At 34.0% G+C, this 25,685-nt stretch overlaps 5 protein-coding genes and 1 non-coding gene across 8 annotated transcripts; 3 read left to right on the top strand and 3 right to left on the bottom strand.

Annotated features, from left to right (window-relative positions):
* The first annotated feature begins 339 nt into the window (after window positions 1–339).
* LOC100182614 (zinc transporter ZIP11) lies at window positions 340–3,331 on the top strand. Its single transcript, XM_002131985.5, has 2 exons — window positions 340–2,392; window positions 2,931–3,331. The coding sequence occupies exon 1, from the start codon at window positions 430–432 to the stop codon at window positions 1,405–1,407; it is 978 nt and encodes a 325-aa protein (XP_002132021.2). The 5' UTR covers window positions 340–429; the 3' UTR covers window positions 1,408–2,392; window positions 2,931–3,331.
* Window positions 3,332–3,373: 42 nt separating this feature from the next.
* Window positions 3,374–6,476, bottom strand: rab2 (GTP-binding protein rab-2 homologue; the record flags this gene model as incomplete). Its single annotated transcript, NM_001032460.1, is given in 9 exon segments — window positions 3,374–4,329; window positions 4,573–4,604; window positions 4,607–4,641; window positions 5,311–5,422; window positions 5,551–5,643; window positions 5,808–5,890; window positions 6,031–6,098; window positions 6,186–6,257; window positions 6,391–6,476. Coding segments are annotated over 8 exon segments (528 nt in total). The 3' UTR covers window positions 3,374–4,329; window positions 4,573–4,585.
* Window positions 6,477–7,239: 763 nt separating this feature from the next.
* Window positions 7,240–10,850, top strand: LOC100186653 (dnaJ homolog subfamily A member 1-like). The gene is made up of 8 exons (XM_002131962.5): window positions 7,240–7,446; window positions 7,545–7,701; window positions 8,207–8,439; window positions 8,615–8,741; window positions 8,919–9,033; window positions 9,292–9,407; window positions 9,593–9,812; window positions 10,033–10,850. The coding sequence occupies exons 1-8, from the start codon at window positions 7,306–7,308 to the stop codon at window positions 10,133–10,135; spliced, it is 1,212 nt and encodes a 403-aa protein (XP_002131998.1). The 5' UTR covers window positions 7,240–7,305; the 3' UTR covers window positions 10,136–10,850.
* Window positions 10,851–11,346: 496 nt separating this feature from the next.
* Window positions 11,347–24,496, top strand: zf(ring)-26 (zinc finger protein). Of its 3 annotated transcripts, XM_009859661.3 has the most exons (17): window positions 11,364–11,459; window positions 11,773–11,930; window positions 12,666–12,810; window positions 12,966–13,018; window positions 13,510–13,622; window positions 13,972–14,072; window positions 14,391–14,575; window positions 14,982–15,113; window positions 15,725–15,840; window positions 16,102–16,245; window positions 16,499–16,713; window positions 17,077–17,232; window positions 17,309–17,413; window positions 22,824–22,938; window positions 23,336–23,444; window positions 24,026–24,136; window positions 24,210–24,496. In XM_009859661.3, exons 2-17 carry the CDS (start codon window positions 11,789–11,791, stop codon window positions 24,236–24,238), a joined length of 1,971 nt encoding a protein of 656 aa, XP_009857963.1. In that variant the 5' UTR covers window positions 11,364–11,459; window positions 11,773–11,788; the 3' UTR covers window positions 24,239–24,496.
* LOC113474155 lies at window positions 17,596–17,661 on the bottom strand. The gene has a single exon (XR_003395807.1). It is a non-coding gene; the product is annotated as a small nucleolar RNA SNORD61 (small nucleolar RNA).
* LOC100187372 (nuclear cap-binding protein subunit 1-A-like) lies at window positions 19,697–22,451 on the bottom strand. The gene has a single exon (XM_026833654.1). The coding sequence runs from the start codon at window positions 22,377–22,379 to the stop codon at window positions 19,971–19,973; it is 2,409 nt and encodes an 802-aa protein (XP_026689455.1). The 5' UTR covers window positions 22,380–22,451; the 3' UTR covers window positions 19,697–19,970.
* Window positions 24,497–25,685: the final 1,189 nt, after the last annotated feature.

The raw sequence follows: 25,685 nt of genomic DNA, 5'->3' as shown, positions 1-25,685 counted from the left end.
AACGTGTATGAAAAGTGATTATGAACATCATCCCTAATGGACACGAGGAATATATTTACTTTTCCGCTAGACGGCGCTAGACTAAATGCATTTTGTTTACGTATTTTTCCCGTACACGTAAGGTAAGGAGGATGCAACGTGTATTAATGGAAGAGCGTTTGTCATTGATTTGCAGACTAATTGCGTATGCAGTAGTTTCTCAAAACAGTATGACATAACGAACAGTACAAAGGTAACAACTAACAAGTATTAAAATTGATCAGCGGATAAGTAAACTACTGTTAAATTTTACATATTTTGATTGGACGTAACAGCTTTGTGTTTATTTATTTATAGATACTGTGCGTTGTAGTAGGGTATTGGTTTTTGTGTTGTGCATGGTGTATTATTTAGTTTAAAGATTATAAATTATTACACAGAATTTTAACAATGATTCAAGGCTACAGTTCGATTTCTCAAGCGATTTTTGGAACATTGTTTACATGGTTTTTAACAGCTGCTGGTTCTGCGTTGGTTTTTGTATTTAAACCAGGTCAGCGAAAAGTACTGGATGGAAGTCTTGGATTTGCAGCTGGTGTGATGTTGGCAGCATCGTATTGGTCTTTGCTGGCTCCTGCTATTGAAATGGCTTCCAATTCTGAACTTTACGGCAGCCATGCTTACTTACCGGTAGCACTAGGTTTTGGATTGGGAGCATTTTTCGTTTACTTTGCTGATGTAATGCTACAGAAATTAGGAACACCAATGAATGTTGTGGCAATGCTTGGAAGCAATCCTAAGATGGATGATAATGCATCGGGCATGAATGGGGAGAATTACACAAGGGATGTGGAGTTGGAAACAGGATCAGCAGTCAAAAGAAGATTTCCAAAACCAAAGCTTGAAAATGGAGTTAACAGTGATGACTATGCGCAACAGAAGATGGAGGAAGAAGAAAAGATTTTATCCTGGAAGAGAATTATTCTTCTGATTATTGCAATCACTATTCATAATGTACCAGAAGGTCTTGCTGTTGGCGTGGGTTTTGGTGCGATTGGAAAAACTCAGTCTGCTACTTTTGAAAGTGCACGAAACTTAGCTATTGGGATCGGAATTCAAAACTTTCCAGAAGGTTTAGCAGTGAGTCTGCCGCTGCGAGGTGCTGGAATCTCTGTGTGGCAAAGTTTCTGGTATGGCCAGTTAAGTGGTATGGTTGAACCCATTGCTGGTATTCTTGGTGCACTTGCAGTCACCATTGCAGAGCCTGTTCTTCCTTATGCACTTGCCTTTGCCGCTGGTGCAATGGTATTTGTGGTAAACGATGACATTATACCAGAAGCACAAATGTGCGGAAATGGAAAGCTTGCATCACTTATGTCTATAGTTGGCTTTATTGTTATGATGGCATTAGATGTTGGCCTTGGTTAAATAGTAACATGTGTCAATACCTTAACTTAAATCCATTATGCAATAGGTCACGTATTTATTGGTGCATATACAAGCTAGCTAGATATTGATTTTTCTCCATGAAAATGTAGAGTGTGAATGTCAGTACTTTGAAAATCATTTATACCAAATAATATTACACTATTGTTTTGTATTACACTGCTAGTTCTATATAGAAAAGTTAGCTAATTTAATAAAGTGTTCACTTAGTGTACAATTACACCGATGTAGGAAATTAAATTTATAATATGCGATAAATACTGTATGTTTTGACTTTTTGGTTTTGATCTGATTTCACACCAGTAAATTTCGTGCAATAGTTTTACTTTTTATGTTCCAAGAAGCCTATCTAATTCTGTGAGTGCCTTGGTACTGCATTGTTATACAGTTTTAAATTTTTTGATATGTAACACAGACTTTGAGCTATACAAGTTCTACAAGTATACTATCAGTATATGTTATTGACATTTCTGTATGTAAAAATTACACTATTTTAAAGTGCAAATTATCTGTGCACTGTTTTATATAGCGTGTTAAAAAAATGGATTTTCTATGATACTAAATATGCCTATATTAGCATGGGTTGGAACTAATAAAGCACTTACACTACAAAATAGAAACTGTGGATTTTTGTCGTGTCACAATACAACTTCTGTTTATTTTCATTATTCAATGGAATTTGTGTATTGCCCATATTCTTTTGGATGCATCAGGTTTAATTGCATTAGTAGTGTCATATCTTTGGTTGTTCGTTAGTAATACATGTTAAATGTTAATACCATTTACATTACAGCACCTTAAATAACTGCCTCTTAAGCCACTATGCAATGGAGCTATGGATGAAAACATAAACAACACCTCTAAAATTCGTGAAATCACCTGCGTAATTCACTGGTTTCAAACATGGAATCAATTTCAAAAAGGTGTTTTTATGACTGACCTTGTTTCAAAGGCAATGCCCAATAAGGTGAAAAACTAACTTTATTTATTCTGTATTATATGAACAATGCATTTATATTTATATAAACAAGGCAGGCATTTTAACTACTGGTAACAATTATCATACAGTTAATAGACATCCTGTACTGTATTAAAGGATGTAGGTCCAGTGTATATAGGTTAGATTGCCATTGTTAATTCTTTTCTGCTTAGAATAAGCAAACCATATATTGTATACATTACAAATACTGCAAGCCAAAGCTACATCTTTATATATTACAACTGTTGATTTTGTTATATCCACCACGTAAAATAAGAACCTTGCCCATCTTACATTTTATCTTTAATTCAACGAATTAAGAATCCTATAGCATTTAAAGTTTTTTTCCTGCTGTAACTAATAGTTTTTTGGCTTTTTCTTAATATACTAGCTACCACAAGTGATATTTCAAGCTTACCATATTTCGGTCCTAGTAATTTTACTACAAAGGCACATAATAACAAATCTGTCATTGCATAATCCACAATAAATATATAACATACAACAATATCTATGAATAATAAAGGTTGATTTGCTGTTGGATCAGATGAATGGTATGAATGTAAATGATCGGCCACGGAACATATTTGAATGTCAATTGAGATTGTTTGGGCAGTGGTTTGAAGAATGGACAATCAATCAACGCAACTATATGCTTGAAAAGCTGGAGTCTTTTGAACCTGCCTTTGTGTCAGAATTTTACACCAGGGATAAATCAAACTGTTCATATTTCATGATGATTTTATTAATTAAATAACCTTTTTGTAATAGTTTAGCAGATATGTGAAATGACTGTTAGTAATTGTTTTTTCCTAATACTTGTTAAAACTTTGTGAATGTCACATGTTTTATTTTTATATTGTATTTGTGTGCATGTAAAAATCCCAATGCAATGCTCCACCTTAAAAATCGATGATCTTATTTTCTTCAATAGTCTATGTATTCTTAGCAGAAGTACCAAGTTATCAATGAACATCAAAACATTTTATTAAGACTGCTCTGAAGCACCCACGAAGAAAGTATTTTACAAATGGGTGACGAAGTAATGGGCACACGAATCATATTTTGAAATCTGGTTAGTTACAAAATTTACTTGTTGTTTGTAGTCCTAAATGGTCATGAAAAATGGCAATAATAGTTAATATCCAAATTAAGTTTATATACTGTTATCTTTCGAAAATAAGACATTCGTTGATAATGGCACTTTCATAACCACAATACAAGGTTTACTGGGTACAACAATTGGACAAAATAGTGTCTAAAACATACAATAAATATTCGGAAATCTATGAGACAACAATAACGCCGCTATGTACACGTGTCAAAAAAGCATGTCAGTACACAGTTTCTATCAAATGTGTACAAAACGATTACTTATTAGAACCAGCAATGTTTTGCGAACCAAGCTTTAAATGTCTGATATTTTGGTTAAGATTTTTGTTTTGTTTAACTGAAAATATAGTTCTGAAATTATTACACCAAATAATCAAATTAGAATGTACATATTGGTCACAAAGTGCAATCTACATTTTCCATCTATCTAAGAGATCTACAACTAAATTGGTCACATCTTTGATTTACATTGTGGCACAGAAAGTCAACTTTAACAAAAAAGTTGCATCACTTCAAAGAGTTGCATGGGTGAATGAGCACAGCATAGGAACTTAAAAATTGCTGTGAAGAAGATTTTATGAGTAAGAAAGGAATTGCACATACCAGAAAACATGTTTTTTTCTGCACAACCATGGACCGCATAATATAAGCATAATAATGGTGTGTACCAGCGTCTTTCAGCACCCATATCAGTAGCTTGCATTGAATAATAATTAGCAGCATCCACCTCCATCAGAAGACTGTCGCGGTCGATTACTTCCGCTACCCCCTGATGCAGGTGAATGTTGAGGTCCAAGTTTTATGCCGTTTGCCTGGATTAAAATACCAATATTTAGAATATTAACTTCACCAGTTATTCTTCTACCACCAATAAATGATATTTTAAACATAACAGACACTGTATACAAGAGTCATTAATTAACATAGTAAAAAGATGGGAAATAGAAAAATGGAGGTCGCTTATAAATTATCATGAGTGTTAACTGAACAGAATAAAGGTAACATGTTTTTATAAACATTGTACAATAGTAACCATAACCTAAATATGATCCAACCTCATTGTTAATGTCAAAGACTCCCTCTTGTATTTTTTCATAGATTTCCTTTGCTGTGTTGATGAAAGCCTAAAATAAGAAGCAACAAAAAATCAATACAGAAATCACTGAGGGCTAAAATAATGCAGGCTTAAAAAAAGCAATAATGGAACTGATCAATAAAAATTACTAGAAAATAGGCCTGCTTGAATAATATATTAAAAACAAGATAAAATAGAACTAAACCAATTAGATGTGTATGATATGTAGAAAAATGGCGTGTTCATTGAAGGGCAAGCATATTGCCCACAGCTAAGATTAGTGCAGGATAATACATAATTAATGGGATGGTAAGTGGACATATGGCACCAGACACTGATGAATAGTAATCAAAATGTATTATCCACAATTAACAAGAATCAGGGCACTGTTGTTGTCTTACACACATTATAAAGCATCTTAAACAGATTTGTATTTTCTCTTCTACCATATTCAAAAGAAACACAAAAAATGTATTACCAAAGTCCAAAATATGAAACGTATTGAACAATTTTTATAGGAAACTGTCCACTCAAATCTATTTGAACAGCTTGGCCACTTAACATGATAGGCTACATTGTAAGTTGTAAAAAAATTCTTCCTTTTTACTTATTTGAACTCATTAAACGGGGTTAACAGGTACTTAGAGAAGCATGTTATAGTGAGAAAATATAGGTTATAAAAAGTTCAATTTAAATCAAAAATGTCAGTCATACTTACTTCTTCAACATTTGCAGCTGTTTTAGCAGAGGTCTCCATGAATATAAGCCCATGTTCTCGTGCAAATGCTTCACCCTCCTCCTTTTTTACCTCTCTTCTTGCTTCCAAATCACTACATAGTAAATACAGTGTTGTTACACTTTAATATTCTGATTTCTGACCATTGCCTTTAATTACAAAGGGAGCAATATTACTCAGTAAATGTTCTTTAGAGTGGCAGATATTCATTTCACAATTTACCTTTTGTTACCAATCAGCATGATGACCATGTTTGAGGAAGAATGTTGTCTTGCATCCTCCAACCAAGTTGTGAGGTGGTTGAATGTATCTCTCCTATAGAAGTACCAACATTTAAACATACTTGTATACTGGTATATTAACTTAAGTTTAATTTCTTAAGAAATGAATTAAATTTTAACAGTAAAAAGGCAAGTTTTTTTGAAACGTCTACATAAATTATTTTGGGGAGGTCGATATAAATGGAACAGATTTTTCACCGAGTAATATCATAAACAAGTAGAGCTCCCGCTGCTCCTCTGTAATATGATCGTGTGATTGAACGAAAGGATTCTTGTCCAGCCTGCAAGTAAACATAAAAAAGCTTTGTTAAAAAAAAACTTATGTAAGTCTGATATAGATGTTATTCGTGTCCAAACTAACTAAGTTACTCATGATACGGTCAACCTAGTAGTAACCACATGTTGTTTCGAAGTTTCATACCGTATCCCATATCTGTAACTTTATTTGTCTCCCATCAATTGTTATCATTCTTGCACCAAACTCAACACCTAGAAAGATTGAATATTGGTTATTGGAATGGATTTTTCACAAAGTGGGTTACATCTTACATGGACAATAAAATTGATGTTACATACCTATAGTTAAATCGTGAACTGGTTGAAATCTTTTGTCGGTAAACTGAAGTAGCAGACATGATTTACCGACACCTGAAACAACGTAAATAATAGTTAACACACACTTGGGATATTTATGCAAGCCCAAAACAACGTACGTATATCTTTGTATATGTCCTCCTAGTAAATAAAAAATACGTTTATTATATAAAAACAAACAGCTTACCAGTATCACCGATGATGATGTATTTAAATAGGTAAGCATACGACATCGCAAATAATTACAAAAATCTGAAATTTAATTAAATTTAACTGCTAAAAGTCTGCAAAATAAAACATATCATAAACATATCGATGTCCGTGCTGCCGTAATCAGTATTGAGCGCCACATTTTATGACGTCGGGCCTACCAAACATAAGCAATTCAGACGTGTGACTATTTCTTTATTACGTCAGAGCATTATGATCATAACCTAACGCCCAAAGAAACATAGAAATCTTATATTAGTTTCATTTTTTGACTCGCGATTACTGCACTTTATATTGGAATTTGTTGGAACAAATATGTTTGTAAAATGATTTTTTTGTTTTATTTGTTGTTATGTACTTCTACTAAGTTTTTATCGTCTTATTTGCGCTTCACTTTTCTGAACATGTATTAACTTTTGTTTGAAATGTCGACCACGTCTTCAAATAAGTTCTTTATACTTTGCAAATTACATACTTAAAAGTTGTAGTTTACATAATGTTCAAAAACAAGAGGTAAAGTAAATGAATTGTTTTTCAATACACAAGCAAACAGTAAGCGAAAGCTCCCCGATTCAGATCGCTTACTCTTTAGCGCTCCATTTCAAGACTTTTCTGGCATGGTTAACGCCGCGGACATTTTCAGTTACGTTTGGTTTCTTTGTTAGTCGGTTGTGTCTCTATTTGTCAGTATTAAATTTATGTAGGTTAATTAATTTGGGCTATTAGTTTTAGCTGCGTTATTAACAGCCGTTAATCACATAAGTTTACCGTCTTTTTTAACTTACGTATGAATTTATATATTTTCATTACTAAACTGTGTAACTTGCTATTTAGCAGGTAATTTGTAAAATTTGTTCAATAACCAATTTTTTTAAACTTAAAAAACCTGAAAATGGTGAAAGAAACCAAGTTATATGATGTTCTGGGTGTATCTTCATCAGCCTCAGATCCGGAACTAAAAAAGGCTTATCGTAAACAAGCAATCAAATTTCACCCAGATAAAAATCCAGACAATCCAGCTGCATCAGAAAAGGTTTGACTTTCATACATCTAACTGAGTTATAAAAATAAAAAAAAAACAAATTTTCCTGTTTTAGTGCCGTTTTTAAAAGTTTTTTTTTATTTTTACAGTTTAAAGAAATCTCCTATGCGTACGAAGTTTTATCCGACCCTAAAAAACGTCGAATTTATGATGAAGGCGGTGATCAAGCACTTAAAGAGGGAAGTGGCGGAGGTGGAGGATTCCATTCGGCACATGATCTTTTTGACATGTTTTTTGGTGGCGGAGGTAAATTGAATCAATTTTGTTTTCCCATATCATTTTAAAGCGACAAAATCAACATTCTTTTCACCTAATTATTTACAGCCATAGGGAAAACTTTCAAAGAATCAAAATTATTTGTAGAGAAAATCAAGTTTGCTTGTCCAGTATATACATTTTAGTATGATCACTTTTTTTTTAGATACCCTTTGCTATTGCGTGCAATATATTACAGTAATGGCAAGCGGATTTGCTTTTGGTCCTTTTTTACCGGTGCTGTGAAAAATGTGACGTTTAGATTTGGTTTGCCACATCCCTTATTCGAACAATTCCTAACAGATTGGCGACTACCCTTAAAGATTGTTGAACTTAATTTTATGCTATATTGTCAAAATACCAATACCTTTTTTATCTTAATGGTTTTTTAAAGATTTTTTTAATTTTAAATATATATATATTTATATATAACGATGTAACATGTAGTAGTGTGCATTTTGTATGTATGACTGTTTTCTATGACCTAACTTTTCAGGATCAAGAAGCCGTCAGCCAACTAAAGGCAAAGATGTTGTTCATCAACTTCGTGTATCACTCGAAGATATGTACAATGGAGCCACAAAACGACTTTCTCTTCAGAAAAATGTTATTTGTGATAAATGCAATGGACGTGGGGGTAAAGAAGGGGCAGTAAGCAAGTGTATGACTTGCAGGGGGAATGGTATCCAAGTGAGAATTCAACAAATTGGCCCAGGAATGATGCAGCAGGTATGTTACTTTGTTTATTTGAAAGGTCTTCTGTGTAATGGTTCTTTAAAAATGAAAATGTAAAAAGCCTGTTCTGTAATGGTTCACTGTATTGTTAAGAGGGATATTTGCTACTTATCCTTCACAAATGTTATGGATTATGTTGAATATCCTGTCAGCTGTGTTTAAATCCTAGATTCAGTCCACATGCCGTGACTGTGATGGAAAGGGAGAAAGGATTAACGCCAAGGATCGCTGCAAGACTTGTCACGGAAAGAAAGTTGTGAAACAAAATAAAATTTTGGAAGTTCATGTTGATAAGGGTGAGAATTTAACAGCTGGCTAGGATGAGCTAATTAGCTGTTACAGGAAAAAAATACAATTGTGTTTTTAAACTTCACTTTACACTAGGCCATTGCTGTTTAGTGTTTACACTAGGTACAAGCAATTTTAAGCAACCTATTATGTTTATTTTAAATTGACCTTGTTTTATATTTCAGGTATGAATGAAGGTCAAAAGGTTGTCTTTCATGGTGAAGGAGACCAAGAACCTGGACTTGAAGCAGGGGATGTGGTTATTGTTCTCGTCGAAAAAGAGCATCCCACTTTACACAGGTTATTACGATGCATTCAATTACAGCTAAAATGCACCTTGTTTTAATTATCACCTAGTTTTTTATTGTTTTTATAAAATTCTAAATACAAACTCTTGAGCCTAAAATGTGTTTTGTAATCCGGTAGTTTTAATTATACCAAGCTTTTTTATATTTTTTAAAAAAATTTAAACTCAAACTCTTAAGCCTAAAATGTGTGTGTTATCTGGGAGATTTTTTTACTAAACTGTTTTGAGGTCTTATTGTTTTTTAAATGCAGAGAAAATGAGGATTTGTTGATGAAGATGGACATCAACATCAGTGAAGCGTTGTGTGGATTCTCACGAGTGATTAGAACATTAGATGGCAGAGATATTGTTGTCACCTCTCTTCCTGGTATGAATGTTTGTGTTTTAATATCATTAATGTTTACATTAGGTTATAGATGACTGAATACAACTTTTGTAATATGCGACACATTAATTTGCTAGTGTGCAGTTTAAAAATTTAACTCTTACATTAACTTTCCTAAACTTTACATTCTCCACATCCTCTTTTAAGACATAACACTCTCTTTCCAGGTGAAGTGATAAAGTATGCGGACATTAAATGTGTACATGGAGAAGGCATGCCAATATATCGAGATCCGTTCCAGAAAGGTCGTTTGATCATTCAGTTCAAAGTGAATTTCCCAGAGAACAATTGGATCACTCCTGATAGTATTAAAAAATTGGAAAAACTTCTTCCAAGTAAGGAAGAAGTAATCATCACTGATGATATGGAAGAAGTCAGTTTGCAAGAGTAAGTTTTTTAACCACTTGTGAATTTTGCTTAAACGGGTACAAGCTTAAACCATGCCTGTAATGGTACATATTTGGCATTTTACAAAAAGGTGTCAGAAAAAATTAGTGCTTTACCGGGGTTTTGTTCACAAGTGAAACTATCCACCCCATCTGTGCGGATACCACCATAATTTATATCTGTATAGCAAATTAAACACTCTAACACTATTTACCTTTAGATGCGATCCTAACCATCGATCCAAATCATCTGGAAGAAACGCTTATGACGAAGATGATGAGGATGGTCCTCACGGAAGAGGGATGCAGTGCCAAACTCACTAAAATAAAAACATCTATGTCCCGTTGGTCTTGGTTCTGTCACTCAATTTACATGTACCTGGTTCTTTCACTGGTGTAATTATATGGTTGGACATTTTAGTTCCCAGCTGTGCAAAAATTCCAAGTTCTTTGTCAGAAATTCTATCTTATAAATTAGCATTTCCATGAAGGTCTAAATCTCCCACAACCTCACTATTGTGCTAGAGTGTCAGCATTAACTATTTGTTTTTGAGTTCGATAAAAAATGTATATACCTGGGCTTTAAATGTTAAAAAAATATTTAACTTATGACTTCTGATTAAATTGTAGGCAATTTTTTTTTGTATATAAAAACCATTGCACGCTTACACAAAAGTAGTGTTTGGTTTAAAAATGCGAATTTTTAACTGATTCATTCTCCCTTGTGCTCCTCTTGTTTTGTGTTTTTCACATTACTCACTTTCCTGTTTGAACCAACCAATTTCTACTGATACCTTTATGGAACAGCTGGCTCATTTTAGTATCAAATATAAATTGAGGAGTGCGAATGTACGATATTGTTTTAATGTGCACACTGGTTTTAATTGTAGTCCTGCCTAGCCAGTATTGGCTATGTGTAAATGTCACATCCAAGTTCTCATTAGTTAATTTTGTTTCTGCATTTCAAATTACCTTAATATTATGCTGATACCCTTTTGAGATATTGTGTTGTGACCAAACATCAAAACTCAAATTATGATTGTTGTGTTTTGCACTCCAGGAAGTTTATTTATTTACAGCTGTAAGACTAGCTAAAGCAGTTAAAGTAATATTGACCCTAATTGTAGTTTCTTGGGGGTGCAAACTTACACCAACTCATTAGTATATGTGTTTTAATGATACGATAAGCGTGTGTCTTTGAGATTTAGTTTATTTTAGGGTTTGGTGTAGAGACTTCATATATGATTTTTTACAAATTCAGTTTCTGGACTACGTTGAAGTTCTAACTGTTCTGTTTTACCTAATAATTCTATGGTTTACGTTATTAAGTGTAGGTAAAGCCTAAAGCATGTTCACATGTGGCAAAACGACTTGTGAGTGGTGTTTATAGCAATATTATCTAAATAAATAAATTTAATAATGATATTGCATACTTAACATATTGTGTTGCGATAATAACTTGAGGTAAACTTTGACAATTCTAAATGCACGCTGTTGACAAGTAATCTCCGCTAGAGCGCGGTGTGTATTCCTTAAAAGGATTTTCCCTTCAGACTTCTTTCTTTGTCCAAAAGTGACGCAATTAAAGTGAGCGCTATATTATTGTGATGTCATGATTGGTAGTGTGATGACAACTACGTGAGCGCCGGTAAGCTTTTTCATTCAATTCTCGCAAATGCTAACCTAAAACGAAATGTGCAGTCACAAGTTTAGTTCAGAAATGAAACGGTTGCAGGTCTAACGAAGTGTATACAACATAGAATAGCCATAGTAAAGAGGTTATAGTATAGACCGCTTTTTTATAATCTTGAAGTATACGTATAAATGTTCTATTGGCTTCGTGGTTACGTTCAAAGCTTATTACATATACTGTAGCCTCTATGTAGTTTAAATTCGGCTACAGTTCATCTCTTATTAATGTTTAATCCTGTTTTTGATCAGTGTTCTTCTATATTTTGCAGAGGTATGTTATAAAATATGGGGAATTGTTATCGTAAGCAGCGAACACCTCTTCAACGGTTGGGAACAAGGCCAACAGAATTAGATGATGAAGATGGACCTTACATGCTGGTCATCAATAACAATAATGGGGCCACTGGTACTTCAAATAATCCATCTCGTAAGTTAGTTTTTGAAAGTGAACCATATTTGTTGAGTAGTATAATAAACTTAAATAAACTAATTTGATACATGTTCAAAACAATTGGTTATTTTTCTGCCAATTTTCTTTTCTTTGTTCGTACTTACCGATAAAAATAATATGTTCTGTAATATCTTTGGTTTGAGTACAACTCGATAATTACCTGCATCCATAGACCAAGGTTTTATATTATGCTGCTTTTTACGTATACTAAGCTATTACATATATGGGTTAGTCCTAGGGGTTACACACAGAAAATTACTTGTTCAAAGCCAGTGATTCTTAACTTAGAACCAACGGCCCCAAGACTCTTAAAACCTTTTTATAGCCCGTAAGTTTAACCCATAACCACTAAGGCACTAACGCTAAAAATTTTTAGAAGTTGGTCTTACTGTATCTGATTCCTAGTTCCTATTGCTTTTCCACCTCAACCATATATAACCTTAGTATTAGGTTGTTTATTTTTTGTTAAACATGACTTGTCAGGTTTGGATACTGTTTTGAAAGTTTTATATTTTTTTTATTATGTTGTTTTGACTTTATATAAAACACAAAAAAAGTCCTATAGTTTTATTCCTAAGCTGTAAAATTGGCTACCATGTTGCTGCAAAAATCAATAACAAACAAGGTCAATAATAACAAAGTAGTTTTGTATAATCCGACATGTACGCGTGTTATGTTCATTTTAATTGATTATGAAAATTTAATTTTCAGATTCCCGTTGGGATAATTTGAGAAATCGAGCATCAAGAAGAAACCGAGATACTCAGCCTACTTGGTCTTTATGTCGATTAACAGATGAAGAGCTTGATAAACATGTTATTGACACTTTAAGCACGCTACGAAATTCAGCTGAGAAGTAGGTGTACTGAATGCAGTGGATGGTTGCTTGTAAAAACGAATATTTTATCAAGTGTTGTTGTTTATTGTTTTGGCATTAAGATATGTTATCCTAAAACCTGGATCTTCTTTTCTCAATATTTTACATTAATATTTATATGTTTACCTTTTCAGTGGCACTACTCTAATATTACGAATGCGAATGTTCAGATTTTGGGCAAATGGAGGTAAGGTATTGTTTTTTTTTGTTTCTAAGTTGGTGCACATCAAATATGAGTTGTATTGCTTTAATAACCGTTACTGTTACAGTAGCCACAGACTAAGTTTGAACTGTATTCATAACTAAATTGAATTTGCCAAGTTCATCTTGCTTTTCAATGTCTTAAAAATATGTGTATAACTTTATATATTCACGTGAGTAGGCTTATTACTAATGTGGTTGCTAGGTGCATGAAAAGTAACCACTAGATTAGTTTTCTTATGATGCATCATAACTAAGTGTATTACACTCCTTAATGTAGTTAGCCAGAAAATGATTCAGATTATTTTCTTACATGCTGTCTAAATATAGTATTGGCAACGTAACACTCTATATTGCTACCAGTGATTTTCCCTTACCTAATATTCATTAAAACATGTTACTGTTATTTTCCAATTACTATTTTAACAGGTAAAAATTAAAAATCTGGGAATTTATAATATTAGCATATTATTACAGAGACTGGTTGGAACATGGTTCTTTTATCTCTTATTAGAGCTGTGCCCTTGGATAATGCATTGGGTCCATCTGCAATCACTCTCTTCATTGATCATTGCCCTTTGCCTACAAAGGTAAGTCTACTGTACTTCGTACTTTGGACTAACTTAAGTTAACCAAAGGTTTGCATATATCTGTTGATCATACATTTTAAACAATGCTTTCTGTACATTTTTTTTAACACAGAGTGTTAAGGACTGTCATTTTGGTATAATGTCGTAGGTCTCATGACTCCCATTTCTTAGTTAGTGTGATCGAATGTAGAAGTAAAATTATGTTACACATATATAATATGTTATTTTCCATGTATAATATATGTTTATTTTTAAAAGGGTTGGTTTCTAGCCACCCTGGTTCCCTTTTTTTGGTTTCATTTGTAAGCTAGTTTTTATTATTTTAACCATTTCTTTTGTTTTATAATAGCAAGGTGTTATGAAATTGGTCAACGATTTGAATTTGTCGTGGGAAAAAGCTGCAGATGAATTCATGCATGGGCGCAACACAGATAAATGTGCACGTCACAGGTTAACTTAAAATATTAAAGATTTTATGGGAAATACATGGTTACTTTAGGTGTAACATTAAAGGTGGCGGTTACTCCAGCTTTTGGAACAAGGGGAATATTATGTTTTAGCACTGCAATTTTAGGATTATAATAGCTTTAACTCAGCAGCTATAGTATAATTCATTCGCCCTATTAATCGAAGGGGATCTCTATGTTTAACAATTATTAGTGTAACTGCATTTTTAGCAATGTCACCTTAGACATTATTAAAGTATTGTATGGTCATTATCATTTCTTTAATAATAATGCTTGTGGAATTACAAACTTTTTTCTTTAGAAATGTATGTGCAGTCCTGGGACATCTAGCTGAAAGTTTGGCAGGTCCATTAAGTGCCACCATACTTACACAAAACACACTTGAATACTTTATGTGTGGACTGGAACAAACAATTAATGGCGTACATATTCCAGTGGTCAATATTTTGTACTCTCTTATTGCCCTGGAAAAGTTTGCACAAACAGGTATTGTTTTTGCCTCAATTTTTTATGTATTTAGTGTTTTAATTTTTTTTGTAAAACTTTTATACGGGGCTTTTATATATATTAAGACATTGTTTAGTTTTTCAACATTAAAGCATACTTTTATGAGCTTTCAGTTTTAAGCCAGGATCCAGTGATTTTAAAATTGTACAATTTTTGTAACGAAATGACATACTATCTGCATTAAAACATACAGCTTCTAAACTGTTTTAACCCATTTTTTCTACCTTTCTATTTTCCCTAATTGGGCATTTTAAAAATATGTATAGTATACCTGTACTTTAAAAACTCTTACACTTATAAGTATTTTACCCAGTATTTTTTTATTTAAGCATTGTCTCTTCACATAATTAGATATATTATCAAATATCAACACTTTATTTTCCAGGCACTAACAAGGACAAAATTAATGCCACTGAAATCAGAGCTAAGTTAATGGCACTTGAAGATTGGACAGAATCTTCAGATTACAAGAAGTGCCAGGTTGGATTCTCAGCTCGCTGGTTACTTGACAATGCTTGTAAGTGCATCTATGATTTGTATTGTGATTGTTGTTTGACTTGTTTACCTTGTGATGCGTGGGCACGAATTGTGTCACGTATAATTTACACACTGTGTTCTAATATTGGATTTTAAGAAAAGAGCATTGATCAACATTACACAGTAACTATTGATAGCTGCTTCCTGCTTTGTAATGCCTGAATAACAATAAATGGAATGCTCTAGCCACTGGTGCCAACTGCCCAACTTACATAAACATGGACTGCATTACTTCAAGTTCAAGGATGGGTTAACAACCATAGGCGAGTGGTTAACGATAGGCTGATACTTATAGGCGATTCCGATAGCGCTTCAACTCCAAGTTTTTAAAACCTGACGCCTGGTTAGCTATAACAACTTCATAAAATTTTAATAAATTCAAATGGTGCTGTTTGATGTTATTATTGTTATTTTATTTGCGACATTTTTACCCTAAAACACTGCAACCATTAATTATAATTTTAAAAGGGGAATTTTGGTTTAGTTTTTTAAAATAATGTACGTAAAAGCTTAGGTTAATGGAAATTCTCCATTTTATTGCTAGTACATATACCTCATTGTTAATCAAATTTACGTATTTGTTACTTATAGTTATCGTCGAAGGGCGCCCATTGTCGTATGAGTCTGTCTCACTGAACAACATAAATGCCATGCTAAACCACAATGACGTCAGTGAATATCTTAAATTATCAGCCGATGGCTTAGAGGTAAAATTGTAGGCCAGACTTTATTTCATGTATAGAATAATACTTCCGATATGTTAGTATAAACACTGTTGTAAGAGCAATTATCACTTCCATGGTTTATGTCATGAACGAGCATGTCTGCAATATACCTTTTGTTTGTCTTAACGCTATAAATAATATTTATGTAAGGACTGTATATCTTGGTTTATGCTTGCAATTGTGTTTAGTGAATCATTCTTGAAGTTATAACTATAAGGAATGGATGACGTTTTGAATTGACAGGCACGTTCAGATGCTTCCTCGTTTGAGTCCGTTCGTTGTACATACTGTGTAAATTCTGGTGTCTGGTATTATGAGGTTACCATCATAACACCTGGTGTTATGCAGATTGGCTGGGCAACAAAAAAAAGCAAATTTTTCAACTACGTAAGACATTTTTCAAAATTTAATTTGGTGTTTAAAGCAAAACAACATTTTGTGTTGTCTTTTTTTTGTTAGTTCCTAATAAAATCATCACTGATATATAATTCTCTTTTTAATTGGGTTTTGATATATAGCAACACAAATGGTTTTCTGTGTTTTTGATATATTTCGGCACAGATACTTGCTCACATATTTGATATATATTTTGGCACAGATAATTGTTCACATCTCAATATTGTTAATATGATACATACAGGATGGGTATGGCATAGGAGATGATGAATACAGCTGTGCCTATGATGGCTGCCGGCAACTATATTGGCACCAAGCACAAAGTAGACGACATATCCATCCTGCATGGAGAGAGGGTGACATACTGGGTTTGTTGCTTGACCTTGAAAAAAACCAAGTGATATTTTATCTTAATGGAGACCCACTGCCTTCAGAAGGTGGTATCTTCAATCATGCAAAGTAAGTTACATCAAGATATATTTATTGCATGGTAACGGATTTGTAGTAAACAGTCCAAATAGTCTAATTGGTTCAATAAAAGCTTGTTATTCTTGTTATTACCATTATTTTTATTATCAACCATGCTTTTTACCAATAATTAACGTCGTTAATATTAAGATGTCATATGTCAACTGCTCAGCCTGCGGTAAGCCGCTTATTTTTTTATATCGTCAGAATTAGGTTTATTCCATATTTGAACACCCATTTTTCAATACAACTAGGGTATAGGTCTTTAAAAATAATTCTTGCGACGCCTTTAAATCAAACCTGCTGTCAATACAACATTTAATAAATTTAAACTGGAACATTTTTTTTCTATAGGGAGGGTTTTTTCGCTGCCGCCAGTTTTATGTCACACCAACAGTGCATTTTTAACTTTGGTGCAAAACCTTTCAAATTTCCACCTCTTGATCGTGAATATTCGTGCTTTAACGACCATGCTACCCTCACTGCTGAAGAGAAACTCATATTGCCAAAGTAAGGTTTTATAATTTATGTAGGAATTTAACTGCTTATTTATTTTTGCTGTTACTAATATCTTTTAAACTTTTAGACACAAAAAACTGGAGTTGATAAAGTTAAGTGAATTTAGGGCTGACCAGTGTGACCTATGCTGTGATTTGAAAGCCAACACCACTATACTGCCATGTAAACACAGGTATGTTCTACAAAATAAATTCATTTTATTATAGTTTATTTCTAGAAATGAGGTCTATCACCATTTTGCAAAATTCGTAGTTAAAGTCCAGCAGCTCAATTATGAAGGACATAGGAGTAAAATTGACTTTAGGGAAATAACAGTTCTCCAGTTTAACTAGAAGTTATACAGTAGAGTAAACTAAGCTCAGCACTTCTTAGAGGAATTTTCTCATCAAGAATTCAGATGAGTAAGAAAGTCATCACAGCTTAGTAGCAGTAGAAGTGTGGATGAAATATATACATTATAAAATAAATCTTGTGTTTGTGGTGCTTTGCTCCATTTTTAAAAGTGCTTGTTTTTTTATATTTAGTGGAATATGCAGTAGATGTGTAGAGATTGTGGATTGCTGTCCATTCTGTCGTTCTGAGATTACGGGAACTATCATTGAAGACACCAATTCTAATTCATATACTTCACAAGCTTGTACTTCAAAAAGTTCACATTGCAATGAAAAATGTTGAATGCAAGCTGAATTTTTAATCAAAAGAGTATCAGTTTCTGCATTGGTTTAAATCTCCTTATCACTTGCACTTGATTCTCTTATTTTCTATTTCATGTTTACAACTTTTTTTACTGCGGTTGGTAGCGCTCAGTTAAAAAACACAAGCTATTTGACAAAGATATTTTTAATAATGGCCATTTGGAGACCATATTCTACATTAACTGTTTTACACTGCCAATGATTTAAAACAGAAATTTTCATTTTAGATAGACCATACAAGCAAAACTAACTGTGCAGAGGTCCTTTACAAGTAGCATGTTAATTGAGTTTCTTATTCTTTCTTGCTGTGCAACAGCACTGTTTTAAGTATCGCGTTTTTCTTCTGGTATGTTACATTTCTACTTAAACTTTCTAGTTTCTACTTTTTGTACAAATCACTTGCTGGGACAGGCATACACATAAACCATGTAGAATTTAACAAAAAAATGATTGTATAAAAAGAACAAAGTCTGGAACTTGTGTTAACAAAATGAAACTTAAAACCTACACTCTTCAAATTACAACCTTGAAAGGTAAACACAAAAGAGTTTTTCATTTTTTGAATATCATACGAACAAGGTTTTTCTGTAAAATTTAAGTTCAGCAATGCTTTCTAGTATATCTTCCAAAGCCCGGTGACTTGACCCTTTTGGTGGCGGTAGAACGTTAGGATACCATCTCCTGTAAGTTACATGTATTAGTGCTTCTTATTTTGGAAAGATTCAGATATTTAATAAGGTTTGTCCCACTAACTTGGATAATTCTTTGATGGAACTAACATCTACTATTCGGTAATGCAAATGGTCCATAAACCTAGGCATGTAGTGGTCCAAGAAACGCTTGTCTGCATGGATGGTGTTACCAGCCAGTGGACATACTTTGTATGGAGCGTGCTGAAAATACAGTTTTGAGTATTGTTAGCATCATAACACAAAGACACTTTACCTTTTGAATAAACTTGAGCATTATATCTTCTGCTTGTGTGAGAGTTATCATACTTTTTCGAACAGACTCAGTAAGACCGGACTGTTGATAAAATGGAATTAAAAATTTTTCAGAACAGAATTTGAGTAAAAGAGAACCTCACCCTTCCATGCTGCTCGATGCACCATTCATTCATATTATTCAAAACTTCATCCGACTGATGAATTACAAGATCTTCTTCCTGATCAAACACAGAAATATATCAAAGATTTCATAAAACTTAATAATCCATTCTCCAACCTGTGCTATCACATTCAGGTTGCCATCGGTTACTAAACAAGCCATTTCTAAAATGTGATCCTTGTTCACATCCAGTCCAGTCATCTGTGACAGAAATTGTAAACAAGGTTATGCAAGACTGAATAATTCAGTTCAATAGATTGTTCTTTGTAATTTTTGGCCAGATTACAATGTTTGTAATTTTTTATTACATTTATAGTCATTTCCTATGAATATTGGGTATGTATCCAATAGTCTTCATCAAAATATTTAGTATTGTCTTGAACTAAACTTATTTATCCTTACATGGCAGAAAACGACAGTTGGTATTTTATACACCATGTGCCTGCTACATGTAACTTAGTTAGTGATTATTTGTTTTTAAATCCTTCGTTTAATCCTTTGTTACTTGTTTATATTTAATTAAGTTAACCTCCAAATCCACCCAGACCATCCTGTTTCTTGCATCATCTCCTGCCATTGCAAAGTTACAGACAATCCTTACTAGATTGCTACTTGATAATGTCAGTAATGTCCTACAACATTGGATCATTTGACTATAGAATTGGAAAAGGAGTTAAAAATATGAGCTACAAAAACTGCATGACAGCATTTGTCTTGTTGTATGGCTTAACATTTTGTTTGTATTTACAGCACTGATAGAACAATCACATCATAATGATTAATCTAAAAGCAGAACCAAAAAGCAGGAAGTTTGAAATCGATTTCACTTTAGAAATAAATTTACAAGGAGAAATAAACATTTTACGAAATATTTTGTGCAGGCTGAACTACATGGCATGAAGACAGGTGACATATACAAAAGATTTTTCAATTTACAACGCTTGCAAACTGCTTGAACACAGATAGAATCCTGGTGTCAAGATCCATTGTAAATAGAAGATTCTCCATGGTGGCCATGTACTTCTTTACTGTATCTTTGTGCAGAAGAAATATTTCTTGCAATCTTTGGATTGTGTTTCTGTACCAAGGACTATTGAAGGCTGTCTTGTTGCTCTCACATCTGACAAGATGGTCGCTTAAAATCATAATAAATCTTTGGAAGATAATTAGGAAGAGCTTCTTCTGCTCCCCATTTGCTGCATCAAGTTGATCCTGCATCCTCTGAAGATCAGTTTGGTTTGGAGCAAATATGTTGTATGTCCTCATAATGTCATCTTCTTCATCCTCGGATTTCTTCTCTGATATTTGGGACTTCCCTCTCATTTCTGTAAGTTCCACCTCTAACTTCTGCACATGTTTGTTCATTTTACGAATTGTTGAATGCATGATTTCCCACACATACAATCTTGTGAAGTCGTCAGCCATTTTGGGAGAAAATAACCACTTGGCAACTGAAGCGCAATCCACAATCTGCATTCTGATCATTTTATCCACCAGTACCAACATCATTTGTGGATGATTCTTCCATACATCTTTGGTGATGGACAGTATAGCAATTTTCCCCTCCTCTCCATCTCCAGCCCACTTCAATACTTTATGGAATTTGTAAAGAGCACTGAATGAATGGCTGAATGATTTTTGGGCAAGAAAGAGCAAAGATTGAAGAAAAACTTCCAACCGAGGTAAACAGAATGTGGTTCCATCAGTGCTGGCTTCTTCTTGATGGATTTCTTCCAGTATAATTATTAGCTCATCATCTTTGCATTTAGTTTTAATAGCTGTTATAACTCTTTGTGAGGCAGTGTAAGCCGCACGCTCTTCTTGTGATAAATTCAGCCCACTTTTAAAATCATACTTGAATGATATTTTTGGCTCATTATAAAGCAGTGGGGCAAACTCTGGTGGTACTGAATCACTAATTCTCTTATAGTAAGCTAATCTCATGCACTTTTCCAAAACCTCTTTAACAAACTTTGCTTTTGGACTTGCAGGATCACAGGACAGACAGTCGTTCCAGTCCTCCCATGTCCAACGGAATTGGAAATTGCTCAGGTGCTGAGAAAACCAATTTACGAAACGATCAACACATGTGATATTCATGGTGTCTAATCTTTCATAAATCATGTCAGATGCAATTGCTAGAACCTGTGGCATCATACTTGGCTGTAGCTTGCACAATTCAATGAAAACAGCAGCATACATTACAAGTGGGTATGGAGACTCTGGTAGCCTGAAAATATCCCCCATCAAACATTCTACAATCATGTGGTTAAGTGGAACTTTGTCTCTTCCTGGATACCCGAGCAGTCTTGATGCGCATTCTTTCTTATCACAGTTAAAGGTGCGAACAATGCTTCTTAACTGTTCTTCAATCAACCATCTTTCAATTGCATGGTTACCAGGAATCAATGGACCTTCAGGGCAATCTGTGTAATCAAACATTCTGAAGATAACTTGTGGTATTGGATACACTGAGCCTTCAGCAATGTGGGGAGGCACAACAAAATCAGGCAGGTCATGTTGCAGTGCATTTGCCAATACTGGAAATGCTCTGTAAGGACGAATGATTACATCTTCAATCCATCCATCATCCCGAAGTTTGCAAACTTGAGCAAAGAGGCAATCAAGATATTCTTCCTGTGGGTGAGGATCATCTGTTGACCACACGCGCAGAAACTCTCTATGGCTTTTATCTCTGTGGATAATGTACATTCGAATGTTTTCAAATATTGTTGAAACCTCAATCGAATGCTTTTCAGACAGTGCCGAGCCCACCCAAGGCAAAGATGCAAGCACTGCATAAACATACCAATCTTTTCGACTTTGTAAACTATCCTGGCGAGTAATTGATATGAAGCTGTTGAACAATGCGATTAATGATGATGGTGTCACTACGTTGCAATTTACCAAATCACTCAGAAACTGGATCATAAACTGAGCAAATTTAAATTGGTTTGTGGAAATAAGACGCTTCAATTCACGGAGCATCATTTCTACAAACTCCCCACCACAGTTATAGTTTCTAACATTTAACAAACCAACCAGGGTTGTGTAGATTGTGCATTTTTCTGGCAGTTGATAGGAGCACAAAACAAGAATTTGTAATATTTGCGACTTGAAATTTGGCAAATCGGCTTCAAGTACAGTAGCCAAACCTTCGAGGTTACTTTCCAAGGAAGATGAACTTTTTTCTCCCACTCTACAAATCAGGGACTCCAATCTTCTTTCTATTTCTTCTGAAGATTCAGTAACTTTCCTCCTTTTTTGGAAAGAACCTTTGCTTTCGTCATCCGATGACCCAGGCTCCCGTTGCAAAGCTCTTCTTCTTCCCGACATGATTGAATTAGCGGCAGTGGTTGGTTTAGTTTATCACAGATTCACATACAAGCAGTATACGTGTCGTTTTTTTCTGCATAATGTAGAAATACAATTAGAAATACCCTGACATATTTGGTAAAGAATTTTAAATAATATACTGTCGGAAAACAGGCCTTACACAACTCAAGATGACCTATGTGTAAAAACGTGTTGGTATATATTTATTATAGTACATATTTGATTTAATATCTACGCAATCTATACGTATTTCATAATAAACATGTCAGAAACGTTATCGTTAACATTTGAATAGGCATGCTGTGTCGTAACATGAATCAGCAAATTTTAATTGGGGTTCAGAAACGTTTTTCTTTAGGAATTATTTTATTAAATTAAAGTAGGGTAATTAATTTATTTTCTCCTAGATTAAATTAAAATATTTGTTTTTCTTATGTGCTAAAGAACAAATATTTGTGTGAAAAAGTTACATCCGGGAATCGACGCAACCAATGTGTTCGGGAGAAAATCGCTGAGTAATCCTTTTCCCAATTGTCGCTTGAATACAGCAGCCATGCCGGTAAGTTTTCTGTATAAACTTTGATTTTAGAGACTTATTAACGTAAGAAATTGCATATTTGCTATTATTATTTCTTAAAAATATTAAAACCTATGTTTACACTGCGTCATTTTATTAAAAAATGCAGATTTATTGTATATTGAGGTCTTCCCAACATCATAAATAAACGTTCTATTTTAAAAAGTTGTATTTCTGATTAGCTCTTACTACTGTTTCAACACAAAGATACAAACCTTATTTACACATTGGAAAGGTATTTCGTAATAAAATACTGGTATAAAAACTAGATATATTGTAACAATAAGTCAACTTAATTTAAACACATACCTTATGTAAACACTTGTTAAGAACAACTAATAAAGGATGTCAATCTGACAAAAGTTTATTTATTTTGTAGTTGGCAATTGATATATTACATCCTTCCCCCGAAGAAGAAAAGAGGAGACACAAGAAGAAGCGACTTGTACAATCTCCTAATTCATATTTTATGGACGTTAAATGCCCAGGTATATATTTCTAAAGTACCTGTATGTTACAGCATAAAAATCCAGTCTGCAGAATATTGCAGTTTTTGACATAATCTCACAGAAGCAATGTTTAGTGGGTGCATTTTCAAGTCATGTAAAGAAATCATGGACTTCATTCTTTTTGTTTGATAGAGGGCAATTGACCATACCAGTTGAACAACAACTTTGGTCAAATACCTCAAATGTTTTTGTGCTTCGGTTAAGGCTTATTCGCTTTGTGAGCTTTGGTAAAAACATTACGCGGTTGCAAAATTTTGAAAGGTGTTTTAACCACAAACGATTAGCGGCAACGTCCAAATGAGTGGAAAATGTGACAATATATTGTTAATTAAACTGGTATGGTCATAGTATGTTGGAGATGTTTCAGATCAAAATAACTGAAATTCCTGCAACCCCGAGACCTACTAAATACCTAAAAGTTTTAACAAAAACCTATGCAGTACAATGGTGCAATTGTACTGCATAGTTAATTACATTCAGCTTACAGAGCTTTTTCTTCTGTACTTTGTATGACTGTAAGGAATTGATGCAAAAACTAACAAATTTTGTTTCCTTTACAGGTTGTTATAAGATCACAACTGTTTTTAGTCACGCACAAACTGTTGTTTTGTGTGTTGGATGCTCAACTGTACTGTGCCAACCAACTGGTGGAAGGGCAAGGCTGACAGAGGGTATGCATCTTCATGTTCCTGATATATCTCATATTTAATTAATATTACTACTAATGGGTATTTTTATTACCAGGTTGCTCTTTCCGAAGAAAGCAACACTAAACCTCTAAAAACCAGCCTTCAACTTCTTCCTTTATGATGTCACATTACGGCCCTATCATCCTACCATTGTAAATAACTCTCGGGACCAACAAGAAGCCAACCGTAACAGAAATATGGTTTCCAAATTTCCCGAGATGAAGTAGTAAAGCTACCGATATGATTAATTTCCTTGCCCTGTTTCGTGGGTTTAACATGGTGTGTTTGCTATAGTGGCGTAATTTATCAACTTACAGAATAAAGGTTGAAATTGACGGCAAACAATGTGTATTATTTTTTATGAATTGATGCTGTTTGTTTACCTTTTGTCGAGGAATTCAAGGGTATCCTACCTTATTCACGTGATGGACACTTTAGTCAAAAAGTAAACCAAAGTTAATGGAGACTGTTAGTCTAAACAAGCAGTTAATGCAAGTTTTGGTTGGGTGATAGTTCTGTACTTGTTTAGCTATAAAAATAGCCGATGAGTTAGTGTAAGTCTAAACAAGTAGCTAATGTAAGTTGGTTGGTGATAGTTCTGTATTTGTTTGGCTATAAAACATGGCCGCTGAGTTAGTGTGATTACTGTAGGTGTAACATATGTTGCCAAGGACACTCGAGCTCAGTGGCAGCAGGAAATAGCATTTAGGTTTGAACCCTGTTAAAGTGACCGAAATTACTGCTACGTCCTACTACACCTTCATTAAAAATTTTGTTTTTTTTAATTATTTTAACATGCACTTGTTGCATCGTGTGGGTATTTTGATATCTTGGGTCTAGGACCTAGCAGTTTGGTTGACTACTTGAATGAATACAGTTGAAAAATCTATTTTGTCAGAAAAAATGTGCTGCAGTCTTTTATGTATTACGTTGTGAATATAGGATTACATCGGAGTATACTGTTTACACTCTTCTAGTATAAATATGGATAAAATGAACGTAACTTACTTTACTCTTGCGTGCGCGGAAAACGACAGTAGTTATAACACAGGCGTTCATACCTGCTTAATTACGATTCACAATGTACGACTCTTTCTGAATAACTGTTATTTGGGGGAGCTTCCTATTTTATGTGTGGCTGATAGTTTGAACTTCCCATTACTGAACACTGGGTTGGAGCGCTTGCCCACAACGGTAGCAGCGACGAGCCTTGAACCCATTACCTCGAACTTAGAGCCAGAAGCGCTAACCAACTGTGCTACGGCACCGAAGTTGTTATACTGGACTGCTGGAGTCCGTAATATTCAGCTCTCATCACCACGGCGACATATTTTACTTGGAATCCCAACGGCAATTTATCCCGGGATTTGTGGGATTGCAACATAGTACCGAAGAGTATTAAATCTAAGTTTCATTCATTTAAATCTGATTTTTTAAAATAACTTGCAATACGCTTTGGAGTTTGGACGGTTGGTATACGACAGCACTTTCTGCTGCGGTAGGGAATAATGGCGCGACATCTGCCCTATGC

Source organism: Ciona intestinalis, chromosome 3, assembly GCF_000224145.3.
Source record: "Ciona intestinalis chromosome 3, KH, whole genome shotgun sequence".
Classification (NCBI taxonomy): domain Eukaryota; kingdom Metazoa; phylum Chordata; class Ascidiacea; order Phlebobranchia; family Cionidae; genus Ciona; species Ciona intestinalis.
This window is presented reverse-complemented; position numbering and strand designations above follow the sequence as displayed.